The following is a 17,578-nucleotide window of genomic DNA, read 5'->3' as shown; positions in this document are numbered from 1 at the left end:
GCAGTAGTTTGTGTGATAAATCTGGCAAATTTTGATGAATTAAGAAAGCAGAAAATCCTTGCAGTTTTTTGGGGTTTTCTTTCATTTTCATTTAAAAAGAAGGTTAATTATTGTTATGTACCATGGATAACAGAGTGATTCTACCTGATAAAGTATTGTAATGTAACTGTTATAAATATATTCAAATGTTTATGAAAAAAATAAATGAAATTTTTATCAAGAATTAGCTACAGATGATAGTGTAGTCTACACAGGTTTACAGCTAATTCAGGGTATCATTTTATCAGGGTATGTAGTACAGTTATGGCATTTCTCAGAAAATAAATCTTCATAGATGTTCTTGTTTCAGACAAGAGCTGGTACTGCTCCCCCAATTAGAGCAGCGAGTCCGTTATCCCAGAAACAAAAGTTACCATCTGACAGTGATATTGAGAACTATGCCCAACAGTATATGAATCGACACAAAAAAGGACTGTTTGGGAAAAAAGTGTCTGTTGCCACTATGCTGACATGGTCAAAGGTGAGATAATGTGCTGCTTGTTTTCAAATTTATTTTTATTTATTTTAACGGGTTTTACATCCACTATTACAACCTTCCTGACTTTCAGTGGATGAGCTTTGTTTTCAAAGTTCTGAGATGACCTTTTATATGGGGTATGTCCATTTTTGCCAGATGACCATTGCATAAGATGTATTATTAGAATATTTTTAACTAAAGATATTTATAAATGCTGAGCTGTCACTGAGGTTGTTGTAGTTGTTTAGAGTGCATCCCCTCACTATCAAAGGTCTTCACAGATGATGAGGTCACTTAAGGGTGTTTCTTGTCACGGAGGGCTTTATCATAAAATACTTTATTTTGTAAACTGATTTATGAACATAAATTACTTAGCACCTGAAGATTTGTAATAATATTATGTTATGTGTTGATCTTTTGGCATATAACCTATTTTTCTTAAAAGTACGAAGATCTATAATTAGAACATTTGTGTAAACACTATTCACAAATGTATGATTAGTCTCTTATGATTTAAAATCTAATATAAAAAGGAAGTTACTTTAACATTATTTATAACTGCTGATTTATGAGGCTGTCGTCGATGACAGAAAATCTATTATTAGAATGTTTTTGAAAAGTTACTTATAAATTATATACCGTTAGTCCATCATGGATGACCTAAACGTGAAAATAAATGTCTCCACCTTTCCGAAACTGAAGATTTTTTGTCACTGTGGTCATGTGAAATAAAGAGATTGCGGGTTGCTGACGAGGCTACACAGACTTTTGTTTCCTATCTAGTACACCATACTTCCTGAGCTCTTACTTTTCCTTCCGACTTTTATGAATATCGTAGGTGTTATAGATAGCAAATGACCTGCCTAGAAACGATTTCATGAACATTTTTAGTAAATCACTTATAACTCGGAAATTTGGGGTATTTTCATTAAGGACTTACGCAATGTTACAAAATGGAAAATGTATAAATTGAAGGACAGATTGTATGATGCAATTCAAACTGTTGGATTTACGCTAAGTGTTGCTACATTTGTATTGTAACTGTATCAATGGGGAATTGTTTACAAGTGGAAGAATATAGGGAACTGAGCACGAGTTGTACAGAATCCACCTTTCAGGTAAAGGTCAAGTGAAATTTTTTCTCCATTCTTTTTTAGCTACATTGAATTTTGATGCATTCACAGCAATCAGCTTGACTGGTTGTGAATCCTATGATTTCATTTTTTTAACAATTATGGGTGTTATATGAGGTCTATACAAAGTTCTGTATACCTAATAATGTAAGGTCATTATCTGTTCTTTGTCCTTATAAACATTCAATGGCACTTGATGAATTCAGATTATGAAATTAATTTACAAATATATTTTGTTTTTTGTCAGCTGATAAAACAAATAGAAATAGTCCTAAATAAAAGGAATTTGAAACAGACCATAATCCAACACCCTAATATGTAACTTTTATTGAAAATTAGCTGTGCTTATAATGGGACATTGAATTAGAAGTTGGCATAGGTTTTACTGGATCTATACAAAGTATCCTATTGAAGGAAAAAGTAGAACAGGGTATTGAAAATGCTGTAGAGTTGGTCAGGGATTCAAATCCTTTAACCATAAAATAAGTACTCTAAACAGTAGTGGTACCTAGATATTAGTTTGTCATCAATTTAATGAGTTGGCGATATAAATAAGTCTTCAATTTAACATGTTAATTGATTTGTGACAGGTGACTTCCTTTTCATTCCTGTTTTCACATTGATTTAAACATTAATCTTTTCCAACACCTTGTGTCCCCATAGTACAAACTCCCACCAACACAAAGTTAGCCATCGGCATCAAAAGATAGGAATATTTTTTACCTCTCATTCTATTCAGACAAAAATCAACAGTTTTTAAAGCCATTGAATGGCGCTATTGTTGACTAATACTGCTGAGTGCTTGACACTTTAAAGTTGATGTGATATATATGAAGTGTAAACCATTTAATAGCCATGACAGGAATGATGAAGGGTTATTTGGAACCATTTAGAACATATGACTAGATGGGTGGGGGTAGGGATGTTATATATATATTATACTCAAGTACACTAAAATAGGTTAATTCATTTCATATCAAATTTACCACAAGGAAAGGCCACAAATTAGTATACTGTTGATATGGTTATTTTTAGGAGGGGGTGAATTTAGCAGATTATGTTAAGCAAATGGTATGCCTGAGGGTTATTTATGTGATCATTGTACCATCACATGTATATTTCAACATGTATGTGATATATGTACATCAAAAATTCACATTCATGAGTGAAATTTATGCAACCATGTGACTCATCATATATAGTGTAAATTTCCAGGTTTACAGTATTTTATTCTACAACGATATAAAACATTCTGATTAAAAAACAGGGTTATGATGGTATTAGTTACACTTTATAAAAACTGTCACAGGATGCATGACACATGCAAATGTATATCTGTATTTTGATTGATGGTGATGTCAGTCACTGACAGATCTCAACACTTGTGTTTTTTTCCTGGTTAAGTCATTGAAAACTAAACTAGGAAACAACCCAATAGTAACTAGATATACTGAAATCTAGATATACTCTTAAACTGTTATTCTCTGCTTAAAAATGATGAGAGGAATCAATGTGGGAACAGACTTTGAACCCTTCATTCATATTTTCATTCAACATAAGTGTCTGTATTGTGGGATAGGAAGTAGCCAACTTTTGTTTGGGTGTTAGAACACACACACAAAATACCCTTAGGCTATTTCTAATATTTCTGAATACATCTATGGCATTGATATTTCTTTTCAACTATACTGAATGACCTGTACATAATCAATTTGTTGGCTGGAGTTCCCATGTTTGATAGTATCTCATTAGCCCAGGGATATCCCTATCCATTTGGACAGGTCAAGGTGTTATACCATCAGGGGAGATAACTGTCTAGAACAATGTAAAAGCTATTGTCCATAGTGTGACATCCTGACTTGTAGAAATGATCCCTTCAGGCTTTGATAACTTGATTGGCAGTTGTTTGGGTATACATTAATGGGAAATTTCTTGAACTTGTTGCTCCTCAGAGCTGGAAGAAATGAATGTCATCTGTTTCTTCACATATTAATATTGTATATTTGGACTGAAATTATACAAGGACAGTGAGAAATTTTAATAAATCACCTTAAAAGTGACACAGAGTGTAATTGTGTAATACTTCTCCCTAAGTGAATAACAGTTCCCAACAATGTTGATGAGAAGAAAACAACTGAAAAGGGTAATGTATTTTGACTTCACTTTTAAAAGATGTGGATAGGTTCACTGTGACAAAAAGATAATTACAATGCTGTATCATTGGTTATCTGTTATGATTTTACATAAATACTGTTTTGTTTTTAGGACCCGATCCAGAAACCTATTCTGCGTACAGAAGACAAAGGTGTGAAGAAAGAAGCATGTGACGTCTTTAAACATATCCTTTTTGTCAATCACTCATCCCTCATGTGAGACTTGGACCGTTTAAGATTATCTTTAAAGATTAAATTTTATTGACCAGTTCATTTGTTGGATAGTCTGAGATTTGAAAAAACTGACCCTAATGGATAGATTCAAATTCTTTACGTTCATTGAACATTTTTATAAATTGAATGGAAAGCAAATTTTACTAATTTGTTATTTGATGTCCTTGACCTTTGACACTGATCCAGATTTATATGGGTGACAGAAAGGGGAAGCACTCTCAGATGCAGGCGGCACAAGAAATTGTCATCAAAGGATGGAATGTTGCAAATCTTCGTGACGAAATCTACATGCAGATCTGTAAACAAACAACTGAAAATAGAAAAGAGTAAGTCTATTTCTAATTAATTATTTTTTAATTTCATTATTACTGACCAACAAGGATAAAATAATTGAAACTATCGAAATACAGGAAAAAAGTTGTAAAGATAATTTTAGGGAAGTTAAATGTAGATAGATGAAAGCATTTACTGTGGGAAAAAATTCTATAGAGGTCAACAAAAAACACTTTGAGTGCAATTGCATCTTGTCATTTCATTTACACCTGACATGTAACACATTTATAAAATGAGAAATTGAATCATCTGGGAAGCAGATGAAGATCTTCATGCCTAACATGTTGAGAAGTCTTTATGATGATTCTTGTTACCTAAGTGGTGTTATCCTTGAGATAAAAGTTTATGCATTAGTCACATTCATTCAAATTCCTTGAAAGGTGACAGGGTTATAACTATACAATTAACGATGAATGTATACCATAAGGAATGTATTGTATTGTCATCTTGTCCATAGACATTTGGCAGTATACAGAGGTTGGCATTATAATGAGAGAAAGATTCACAGAAATTGTTGAGAAATATATTGATATTTACAAGTGAAATGATAGACCTTAAATGAAGGTATACACTTTGTTTTGAATTTTATGATCTAACCAAGAAAAAAAGCCTTTTTCAATCATGATTTACTTACATATAAATAATAATTTGTCAGAAAGAAATATTTAATGCTTTCTTTTTATGTTTTACAGAGAAAGTCTACAGAGAGGATGGGAGCTGATGGCAATTTGTTTAAATTTCTTTCCTCCATCAGTAAAGTTTTACTCCTACCTGGAGGGGTATATTCAGCGACATGCTGAGGACATCATCGATCTGCCTAACGTATGTGCGGTACGCCTCACCGTTATTATCACATGCTTTTATCGCTTCGTATGCTAGTCATTTCACAGATTATGTCGTTATATTCAGTAGCACTTCAGAAATGGGGTTTTCTCACAGGTCAGCTCATCAAAAGGGTTGTCTCAAAAGTCAACCCATAGCAGGGAATTCTCATATTTTAATCACAGCAGGTGTTTTTACAAAAGTCAATTCGTAGGTGGGAAATCTCCAAAAAGAATTTTAAAGTCAGCAGTTCGTCGCAGGGAATTCACAAATACTTGCATTTTGGAACCTGGGGAAACTCACCTTAGGGTAACCTCACACATCAATTCATGAAAGAGAATTTTCAGAGACCTATGCACATTTGGGTTATCTTGAATGTGAATTCACAAAAAGTTATTTCAGGTGTTAATTTATCTCACAGATCGGATTAATTTGGAAAATATTGGAGTAGGACTAATCTCATTTCATCTCAACCTGCAGCTTATCACACAATTCCATGTAATTCCAGGGAAATCTCACTAGTTCTGCTGTTAGTTGGAAAAGTCTAAATTTTTTTGATATTGAAGTGTTTTTTAAACCTAAATGTTGTGACTGAGGCTATGCTTCACCTTATCATAGTCACTGCTGGAAGTACACACTTTTTGAAGCTTATGTTGCTGGGATGTGCTGCAAGCTTCAGAGAGAATTCTTATTTGTGTGTGTGTGATCAAGTGCTTTTTGGGCAATTGGCATGTATATGCTTGCTCACACATTTATCATGAAAGCAATAGGAATTATTTATCATTGGACACTGTGGCCCACAATGATGTTAGGTGACATTCTGGAGTCTGTATTGTACACTCTGGCCCACAATGATGTTAGGTGACATTCTGGAGTCTGTATTGGACACTCTGGTCCACATGGATGTTAGGTGGTATTCATGAGTCTGTATTGGACACTCTGGCCCACATTGTAGTCATTTCATCATACAGCATCTGATGCTTTTTCAAACATTTTAGCAGAGTTATTGCCCTTTTCACATTTGTGTTCTCTTGAGTTCTTGTCTGCATATCTCCTTGACAACAAAAATGCTGTTATGGAACTTATAATTCAACATCAGACCATGGAAATTTCTGCAGTGTATTTGATTCATACATAAATTAGGTAAACCAGGAATCTAGTTTGGTCTTTCTGTACATTTCCTTAATTAGCAGCTGTTTTAAATAAGCTGTTTTTGTTTCTACAGCTAGAAGAAGAGGCAAGTATTAATTCTGGCTTGATTAAGCTATAGATCTGTGTTCTGAACTGGAAATTTCTCTTACATGGAAAAGACTCTTGATCTCTATGGCTTTTTCTACTTGCAATTTTCAAGTTATAGCTCTTGGCATTTGAATGATCTGTTTCCTAACAGTGGAATTCTATGCTCCTGATGTCAGGTCTTGTGTCAAAAGTTTACACATTTCCCATCTTTGGGTTCTTTTCATTTCAAATAATCCATCAAACCTTTATGACACCTCTTGTCAGTTCTGATTAACAAATGGCAGTCACAATACCATGAATTCATCTTGAATATATTTACACCAGACTACCAGATTTGATCCATGCATGAGTGAACACGGCCACTACATCTTCCTCTGGACAGTCCAAAATCCCTAAACCATATATACCTTTCCTTTTTCATTAGAAAACCCAATCCATGTCAAAACTGGACATTTTCCACGGGTATTCTTGGATCCAGTTTAAGCAGGTAGGTTCTGGTGTGGAGCATGTGGACTTCCAAAGATATTAACATCCATCTTACATGCATGGCCCTCACTGGTTTGGATTTGTGGTATGACCATTTCATACAAAATTGCATATACATGCATGGGGCCTTATATGTTGCTGTATTGAAAAGGTCTTATTTGTGGGTCTTGATTCACCTCATAGTCCTCACTTCACACTCACTGCCTGCATGCTGTTGTCACAGAGTCATTTCAGGATTTAAGGGAGATAACTCTCAGTATACTTAATAGATGATTGATTTGTTCTTGTAATGATGCATCATGGCACTTTTTGTTGCCATAAATTGTTCACATTATATTTCCCTCTATAACCTACATATTGTGAAATTTAATAAACACTCTTTGTTTCAGCTGATATACATTTACTGTTTTCTTTTACTGTTTTGTTTTAAGGTTTAGTGTTCACCACTTTGTGTTAAAAATGTTCTGAAATGTTGGTATTAGGTACTTCACATTAAGAATATGCTAAGGGACTGGTATTAGGCGGTTTATATTAAGAATATCATGCTAAGAGATAGTTAGTAGAAGTTTTGTGTTAAAAATGTTCTGAAAGATCGGTATTAGGCACTTTGTGTTAAGAATATGTTCAGAGATTGGTAATAGGCACTTTGTGTTAAGAATATGTTAAGAGATCGGTAATAGGCACTTTGTGTTAAGAATATGTTCAGAGATCGTTAATAGGCACTTTGTGTTAAGAATATGCTCAGAGATCGGTAATAGACACTTTGTGTTAAGAACATACTGAGAGATATGTATTGAACACTTTGTGTTAAGAATATGTTCAGAGATCGGTAATAGGCACTTTGTGTTAAATACATGCTGAGAGATCAATGTTAGGTGCTTTGTGTTAAGAATATACTTTGAGATGAACAAACTAACAGAAATATATTTCATTTCAATAAGATTATAAAATTGATATAAATTTTTTTATAGATTTAGGAAGATTTTACGGATTAAGCATGAACATCTGTTCCATGTTCCAAGTCATAGACATATATTTCCCTGGTAGTTATCTTTCCTGTCATAACCTCAGAATTTCCATAACCTCAGATTTCCCCCTAACCCATATGTCTGACTCTGTCCTCTGGTTTCCTGTCCTCAGGTCACCGGTATTAGTAGTCTGTGTTAGCATGGTCCTGCAGTTTTGTTTTTATCAATTTTAAGATTTATGTTAGGCGATAAACTGATTCTTAGTCTTTAGGACTACAAGTTTTACAAACCATAGTGTTCTGTTCAATATATTCATCAAGCTCTTTAACAAAGAAATGGATGCAAACAAATGGAAAGAAAAGAAACAAAAAATCTTTCAGCTGAATATAACATGGTTTTATATTTTTCAGACGTTTTATGAAAATACACTGTATATCAAATATTTGTTGGCAGTTCCAAATTTTACAGGATGATAATGAAGATGTATCTGTGTCATTACAGGTTCCTATCAGCCACTTTGCAGCCCAGTGTCAGCGACGACTAGACAAGACCATGCAATCCGGACCAAAGAAAGGACAGAGAAAACCAACTCTGGAGGAGATAGAACAGGCAAAGGTAAGGATAGTGATAGATAGAACAGACAAAGGGAAGGATAGTGATAGATAGAACAGGCAAAGGGAAGGATAGTGACAGATAGAACAGGCAAAGGGAAGGATACTGACAGATAGAACAGGCAAAGGGAAGGATACTGACAGATAGAACAGGCAAAGGGAAGGATAGCGATAGATAGAACAGACAAAGGGAAGGATAGTGATAGATAGAACAGGCAAAGGGAAGGATAGTGATAGATAGAACAGACAAAGGGAAGGATACTGACAGATAGAACAGGCAAAGGGAAGGATACTGACAGATAGAACTGGCAAAGGGAAGGATAGGACAGGCAAAGGGAAGGATAGTGATAGATAGAACAGACAAAGGGAAGGATAGTGATAGATAGAACAGGCAAAGGGAAGGATAGTGACAGATAGAACAGGCAAAGGGAAGGATAGGATAGATAGAACAGGCAAAGAACAGGCAAAGGGAAGGATACTGACAGATAGAACAGGCAAAGGGAAGGATAGCGATAGATAGAACAGACAAAGGGAAGGATAGTGATAGATAGAACAGGCAAAGGGAAGGATAGTGATAGATAGAACAGGCAAAGGGAAGGATACTGACAGATAGAACAGGCAAAGGGAAGGATACTGACAGATAGAACAGGCAAAGGGAAGGATAGCGATAGATAGAACAGGCAAAGGGAAGGATACTGACAGATAGAACAGGCAAAGGGAAGGATACTGACAGATAGAACAGGCAAAGGGAAGGATAGCGATAGATAGAACAGGCAAAGGGAAGGATAGTGATAGATAGAACAGACAAAGGGAAGGATAGTGATAGATAGGACAGGCAAAGGGAAGGATAGTGATAGATAGAACAGGCAAAGGGAAGGATAGTGATAGATAGAACAGACAAAGGGAAGGATAGTGATAGATAGGACAGGCAAAGGGAAGGATAGTGATAGATAGAACAGGCAAAGGGAAGGATAGCGATAGATAGGACAGGCAAAGGGAAGGATAGTGACAGATAGAACAGACAAAGGAAGGATAGTGATAGATAGAACAGACAAAGGGAAGGATAGCAAAGATAGAACAGGCAAAGGGAGGATAGTGATAGATAGAACAGGCAAAGGGAAGGTTAGTGATAGAACTACACCAGCAAAATTACATGTAATGACATGGGTAAGACAGAGTGGGACAATACCTCTGGTGTTTATTCAACAATAAGCCCAGATGTGGACAAAACCTCAGGTTCATAATAGGGAGTGGGCTTATTACAGGAAAATGATATGGTACTTGTTTGTATGACTTTTAGCACTTTCAGTATTTCAACAGGAATGCAGACACAGGCTTATTGCACTTGTTAACATTTCTAGTGAAACTGTTGATAACTTATTACCAGCCATGGGATTAATGTTGGGAAATTTCAGGATTATGATAACTTATGATTGAGTTTGGATTTGGACCCATTGATAGATGTTTGTAATCTTGTTATTTTTTGCAGAAATCTGTGTTCTGCCCATCCATGTTTGGAAGCACACTTGAAGATGTTATGCTGCTGCAGAATGACCGGTTTCCAGAGCGACAGATTCCATGGATACAGGTGGCGCTGTCAGAGGAGGTGCTTCGACTCAATGGTGCTCAGACTGAAGGCATATTTAGGTTGGGAACATTCAAATTTTCTATTTTCCTTTATCATGATATACGAAACATAAAAATAATTTTTACTGTAATTTTCATTGACATATAAAAATTTTGATAATTTCATCTTGTAAACTAATTCTGACTTTGTTGTATTGTAGAGTGCCGGGTGACATTGATGAGGTAAACAGCCTGAAGATAAAGTGTGACCAGTGGATGTTACCCACCGACTGTATAGACCCACACATCCCTGCATCCCTTCTTAAACTCTGGTACCGAGAACTACATGAACCTCTTATACCACAGCACTTTTATGAGGAATGTATAGAAAATTACTCTAATGGAGAGGCCGCTATACAGGTTGTTAACAAATTACCCGACATAAACAGACTGGTTCTCGCCTATCTTATTCGCTTCCTACAGGTAAGTTGAACACTACTTTCAGGTTCATATGCAGAAGGTTAAAATTATGACCATGGGTTTAAAATCAAATTATTGTCATGGCTTTTAAGATTATAACCTCTAATTACTTTCACATTGTCTTTCCCCACCTCAAAAAAAAAAAGAAAAAAATGGAAAAATATGGCACTTTCAGGTTGTAATCAAAGGTCAAGGTCATGATCTTGAAAATTGGTCAAAGATCTAAGGTTATTTCAGAACTACTGATTTTTGTCACACTTTCTTGTGAAGTTAAAATGTTTATTTTTATTACAAAAAAAAATTAGTCTTTGTCCAAAAAACATGAAAATCACAACAAACAGTCCAACATGTGTGACTTTGTAATGCCTCCAACTACATGTAACGATACATCACTTGCAGAATTCAAGAATTGTTATATTATTTTACCTGTTTAATAGAAATGCCATGAAATACTTTTGTATTGGTACCCAGTTTATATCAGTCTCCTGTAATGTTTTACTATCTGTTCTTCATTGTAGGTGTTTGCTGCAGAAGAAAACTCAAAAACAACAAAAATGGATGTGAACAATTTGGCTATGGTGATGGCCCCTAATTGTCTTAGATGTGAAAGTCAGGAGCCACATATTATATTTGAAAACACACGAAAAGAAATGGGATTTATTCGGACCTTAATCCAAAACCTTGACACAAGTTTCATGGAAGGCATTGTATGATGAGAGTCGTAGCACTTAGAAAATTATGGTGACCATTATTATAACGTTTCTGATTGTCATTGGAACTGCGATTCTCATGTGGAAAATATGTGAAATATTGATAAAGTTGTTTGTCAACATGTGATTGCTGTCTGTGTGTCTCTCCACGTGAGACAAGTGTGGAACATTTGTACATTCTGAGAGCTAGTGTTCAAGATTGTGCTGGATATCACATGCCGTGTATGTAGTATTTCTAGAAATATTTACCATGGACATGTATGGAGAAGTGAATCAGAGCAGAAATTTGCCTTTGTGTGGTGAAATTCAGAATGTGCAAAATCATTGAAAACACATAAATTAAATGCAGGATTAATTCATTAAAATCTCATACGGGCTTAAGAAATATAAAGTCACTGTTATTATTCTGAAATCAAGGCCAGTAGAATTATTCAAAAGGGCCTCATTTGTTCTCAGAAAAAAGTTTCATAAACATTTTCTGTTCAATTATGCAGTATTGATCTAAATGCAACTGCTGCAGAAAACAAGGACACAATTGATCTACAAAGGGTATAAGTTGTGTTATCACAGACTTTTATATCTCAAACTTTTTCTCTCAGGTTTGCCTTACTAGTCCAGGTTACATCAGAGAGGAAAAGCAAATAATTCAAATGCCTTGAACTACATGTGTTTTAAACATATTTGGATGTTAAAATAGTGTTCATCACAAAAAAAATATCATCATCTTTTATATAGATTTTTATTGATGTATAACTATTTCTTATATAGTGCTCTTGGTGAACTTACATGTTATACGGTCAACTACCAGGGAATTCAAAGAGGCATTCTCTAACTAGAAAATATTATTCTACAAAATGTGTAATTTGAATAAAAGTTAACTTAGCTCTTTAATCAGAATAATTGTAATCTACATATACATTAGTATTGCCATCCTACCAAACACCCTGGGCACTCAGTAATGTGGCAAAATTATGTCTAATGCAAAATCTGTAAATGTCATAAGTAGATTGCTATCCTAGACATTTTTCTGATAAAATGGTTTGTGAGAGTGAAATGAGGGAAGATGCCTGAGATGATTAACAGTCGATACTAACTGAGAATGGTATTGTCTTCAAGTTTAATTAGGACGATTTTTAGCATTATGAAATCCAGTCTTATGCTTTAGTTTTGACATTAGGATGCACAGTACAACATAGAAGAAATACAATAGTGCTCATACATGAAATTTGATGCTTGTTGTGAAACACAAGTTACGGTGTTGTAATGAAATATGTAATAGTGAACAAAAAAACCATTTTGTAGGGGTTGCAAAATGCCTTCAGGATGATGATGTGTTTGTTCTTAAAATTTACAATGAAAGACGAGGAGGAATGAATGGAAATTGGTATGATAGTTTGTATATATATATGTGTGTGTGTGATTGTTACAGAAGGAACTCCACCAGAAATAGCAGACTTGTGCTACAGATATTCATCTCCAGTCATACTGTTTTTATTTGTATATTGATGTGAATTCAGTATTTTTCCATTGAGTAATAAATAAATGTTCTGAAAATTGTTAGAAAAATATAAACTTACAAACCACTGCAGTTGATGTATTATGCTTATATAATGAGCAGTTTGTTTTGTTTTCCTCAATCCTACTTCCATTTTGTATGGCTTTGGTGCATGTTTAAGTGGCAATTGTACATGTTTCAATGTGTCAAATACAACCAAGACATGTGGTGGTGGAGGAAATTCCTGTGACACAAGTCTGTTAGATTTATCCATGTATATATTTGTAAATAATCCAGTGACTTCTACAGTGTATATATATATTGTACAGTTCATACATTTTTGTCTACTAGTAATTTATTGTCCAATGTACAGTCACAGTGTATAACCAGACATTTAACTTGTATTATAAACTTCTTATTACAAATGTTTAAAACCTTTAGGTGTAGTGTATAATTGTGAGTGTATGTTTGTAAGTATAGATGTAATGTTTCAGTCAGTCATAGATTGTTTATTTGGATAAAAAAAAATGCACCATTAGAATTTGAATTATGTGGATTTTTTAATGAACAAAGTTAGTAAAAATGTTTTATTATAATTTACGTTAGATTTATGAATATTTACAGTTTACAGTAGATATAGGTGTGTTTCCTCATCTGCCCTGTTTTGAGGAAGCTCAGAGAGAACAAGACATTTCAATACCTAAATATATATATATATACCTATATTCTGGTATAGACATCCTGACAGTAGGTCTGGGGCGACCTGATTTACAGTTTTATCTTCAACAGTATTTTACTTCTACAGGTTTTTTTTTATTATTCATATATCTTCAGTATTTACTTACAAAATGTATTTTAAAACAGAAAACATCTTTCCGCAATAATTTTTTTTATCTGGTTCTCTGTTGAAAAACCTTTGCAAAACCTTTATCAAAATACACAGATTTTCTCAGATTTTAGGAAAACTAAGAATTTGAAAGGAATTTTTCCTGCTTTATTTCAGAATAAAATGAGCGATAACATCATTTGAACTTACTACACTGAATTTCATGCTAGAAAAAAAAGGACTTCATTTAAAAATTTTGGAAACCCCTTAAATAATTTACTTTAGATAGAGATAGCTTTACATTAGAAAATTCAGAATTTGATCCAAAAATGATAAAAGTTACGGTACCAGTCATTTTAAGGCTATGTAGTTTTCTATAAATAGCAGTTCTTGGTTAATAATGAATTTGAATTTTGTTCTAACAAAAAAATTCTCAATGTATTTATGTTATCAGGTGCATGTATTATACAGAAGTTAGGATGTAACATATTGTGAATGTTTATTTGTAAGGTCAGGCATATCATTTTGAAAGTAAAATCACACATAATGTTTGTAAATAGCAGAATGTGCCAATCATTGTTAAGCTATGGTGGTATATACATACTGTTATCTGGCAATAAGCCCACGCCGGGTAAACACCTCTGTGTTTTCGATTTAGTAGAAATTGTTTTGTTGGCCCCCTGGACTTATTGAAGGATATATATAGTGTGTGAATAATCAGGAAATATATTATATATTATTTAATTAAGTCATGAAATTCCATAGGTATATCACTGAGGTTTGTTAAACAGCTACAGAGAGTGTGGATGTGTGGAAGTCACCTAGGTGGTTGTGCAGCTTATTGCTGTAAAGATCCTTTCTTACCCACAAATATTTAATGGCATGATCCACCTGGATAGTGGAAGATTCGATTTTCGACTGGTGGGGTTTATAGGATTAAAGATTATCCCTGGAAGTCCTACGTTACTACTCCAAAGAATTTTGAAAAACCTGAGTGGTTACTTGCAAAGTGTTTCTTATTGTATATTACTGCTACCATCAATGAAAACCAGTTCACTTTGTCCAATATACAGGATTTGACTTTGCTGTGCATTTTACAAATTAAATGGCACTGTTAACCAGTTTTCATAGTATTTCTGTTGTTTAGGATCAGATGTCCAAATGATTTGTTTTAAAGGGAATGAATAGAAATATTACAATACTTATTGAAAGGTGGAAACCATTGCAGTTTGAGGAGTAGTGGCTAGATTGGATTCATCAGGTTCAGAGATTGCAAAGATGAATGAGTGTTGTAGGCCCGTGACTTTCTTTTAAATTTAAATTTTTAATATATTTGTACACCAAGTGTGATGATTGTTAGATTTTAAAGACTATCAATTGCTTTTTAAAAACTATTTTATCCATTGAATTTTTAGATTGTCTAAAAATAGCATGTAAATGCTTTCATTGTAGATATATATTATAACGTGTGTGTATCAATGAACACAAACTCCTGTGTATTATATTAAGGTATATGTACACAGGCCCCTGTGTATTTACATCATCAGAAATACACTAACCTGTGTATGATATAAATACATTTACATAGGCCCCTGTGTATATGCACCGGTTGATATATCCTTGGCCCCTGTGCCGTGATTTGTACAGATATATATATATATATATATATGTATGTGAATCGTTATTTCCTGTGAACGTGAAACAATCCTGTGTATCATCATTGTATTGATATATCATGTACGAGAATAACCCCAAGAAGAAATTCTGACACTTTGAACAAATCGTCGCCATGTTTGGTGTGTAAAGAGTAATATCCATTTTATTGCATGAACTGAGCGTGTGAACAAAAGAAAAAAATATATATATATCATGTCTCATATGAAACTGCTCCATTGAATGGACAGTGTCGTCAGTTACCAATTTGTCGTGGTAAATGTGTGACTTTTTGTAAAACACCCACAGACATACATCTCAATCATCTGTCTTATGTACATAAGTGAGTTGATCGTTACATGATCAGATGATCAGACATTTTCATATTATATGGCTTGTAGATTTATTGTACGTCAGTTCTTCGTATTTGTATCATGTAAAATTCAGACAAGAGTTTTCAAAACTGTGTTAGAATGAACACTGTGGGGTAATATATTGATAACGTGTATATTCAATTTCACACAGAAATAGATGTGTTGGCTTTCATATATAACGTATTTCATTATGAATTGCATATTTTACAGCAGAAAAAATCATACATTACTAAATCAAGGGAATCGTACGAAAACAAAATTCATGGAAGTACTTTAAAGAATAATATTTGTAAAAATGGAATTTATATTATCAGGACATCAAGTTGAATGGTGTGTGAGTTCGGGGACAATGCTTAAGTGATGTGATGTCTTGTGTGCATTTCATAGTTGTCCATGGACAGTTTCATATCTTCAGAAGGAATACAGAATACTCTTTTGAACTATATTCTTACCTTAATGTTTTCAAATACATTTAAGAATCTGAAATTCATACAAAAAATTAGTAAGGCAAAAAGTTTTAGTTCTCAACAAGAAACTTAATTGAAAAAACTCTCATGTTGTCTAAAATCTTGGTACCTGTTTTATATATTACAAATATGCATACATTTTTGTCTTTTCTTTCTAACGAATTGAAAAATTCACCTCATGATTATTGCAGACACAAATAGCTATGATTTATATGCAAGGTAAAGATATTATGATTTTCAAGTATTGTGGAAATTTTCATTTTCTATTGTTGTCAAGTTTTTCTTTCATGCTTTACAAAAGGTGCTACCTAAATTTGGTAATCATCATTTTTCATCAGTGATATCGGAACAGTTTAATCTTGGTCAGTGATATGCTTAATTTTCAAATGTCATGGTCAGTTACATTTACATGTTTTCTTTATTTCTGAATTTTGTTTTGTTATTACTTTCAAAGAATTTTTAAACTATTGGTTTATAGTTTCTCTGGAATAAAATAGATAAAGAAGATTGATGTGCAGTTTTAAGAAATGGAATTAGAACGATGGAAAGCTTTTTTCTAGTTTTTACCTGAATTATAGCTCATGTAAAATTCTGTCCTAAACATCTAATGTCAACTCCACCTAATATTGTGTCTAAAAAACAAAAGATAAAAAGACAAAAAATAATTTTCATTTTCAAATTAAAATGGTGGTAAATTTAGAATAGACAAATTTTCAACATGAAAACATTCTTATTAAAAAGGTATGGATGTGGATGTGATGCTCATCTAGATTTTAATGAAGAATAAGTTTTAATTTTCAATTGTATTCTCACAAGTTCTAAATGCCAAATATCTTGATTCGACTCTTACAATCTGAATGCAACTCTTCCAATTACTTATGTACATTGCATTTTCAAAACAATTGAAATCCACACTCTTGATGATAAAGACTATTCAGTTGAAAAACATTACATAGCGTACAGTTTTTCCAACACAGGACGCCTGAAGTGATGATTTTAGATTAGTTATACCAGGATGGATATAGAGTTGTCCGCCCTTGTGAGAATGCCTCTTGGTTTGTTTTTTAAAACATTCATGAACAGCTATTGTATACAAATAAATTATGAATTATTGTAAACAAGATGGGATATGGATTGCAGACCTGTGTGTGAACAGATGGCCTTGTATTAGCGCACTGTGTGTAGCCTGGTATATATTCTGTATATATACACTCGATGTTATGTATGTGTGCGTGCGTGTACAGAAGTTGTTAAAAAGCAAGCTGGATAAAGCTCTATTTATAGACCTGATTATTGACGCCTATGATATTATTAAAAGTTCATTACCTGAAGAATATTCCTGTTTCATGTTTTTTATGTTGCTTTCAGTTTAAATTTCATATAAAGAATGTATTGACAAAAACACGTTCATATACTACGACAGACATGTACGGTTTTCTTGTGAAATCAGGATACAGTACCGTTCAGTTGCACATAATTCATAAGAGAAGAACACCAAAATGTAAAACCTT

General features: G+C 33.6%; 1 protein-coding gene across 4 annotated transcripts in view; it reads left to right on the top strand.

Moving 5' to 3' along the window:
* The window catches only part of LOC132550053 (rho GTPase-activating protein 39-like), a 139,502-nt gene extending 122,099 nt beyond the window's left edge, over positions 1-17,403 (top strand). For 2 of the 4 annotated variants that reach the window (XM_060214053.1, XM_060214051.1), the window contains exons 8-15: positions 335-520; positions 3,916-3,988; positions 4,216-4,363; positions 5,063-5,201; positions 8,387-8,500; positions 9,986-10,143; positions 10,284-10,545; positions 11,061-17,403. In XM_060214053.1, coding sequence (XP_060070036.1) covers positions 335-520; positions 3,916-3,988; positions 4,216-4,363; positions 5,063-5,201; positions 8,387-8,500; positions 9,986-10,143; positions 10,284-10,545; positions 11,061-11,255 — 1,275 coding nt within the window. In that variant the 3' untranslated portion in view covers positions 11,256-17,403. The remainder of the gene's footprint in view (positions 1-334; positions 521-3,915; positions 3,989-4,215; positions 4,364-5,062; positions 5,202-8,386; positions 8,501-9,985; positions 10,144-10,283; positions 10,546-11,060) is intronic. The other 2 variants (XM_060214054.1, XM_060214052.1) reach the window with 2 other exon arrangements.
* Positions 17,404-17,578: the final 175 nt, after the last annotated feature.

The sequence above is a fragment of the Ylistrum balloti genome, unplaced genomic scaffold, assembly GCF_031769215.1.
Source record: "Ylistrum balloti isolate Yb309-2 unplaced genomic scaffold, AGI_CSIRO_Ybal_v1 Utg370102, whole genome shotgun sequence".
Taxonomy (NCBI): domain Eukaryota; kingdom Metazoa; phylum Mollusca; class Bivalvia; order Pectinida; family Pectinidae; genus Ylistrum; species Ylistrum balloti.
Note: the sequence above shows the minus strand (reverse complement) of the source record. Positions and strands in the feature narration are given on the sequence as shown.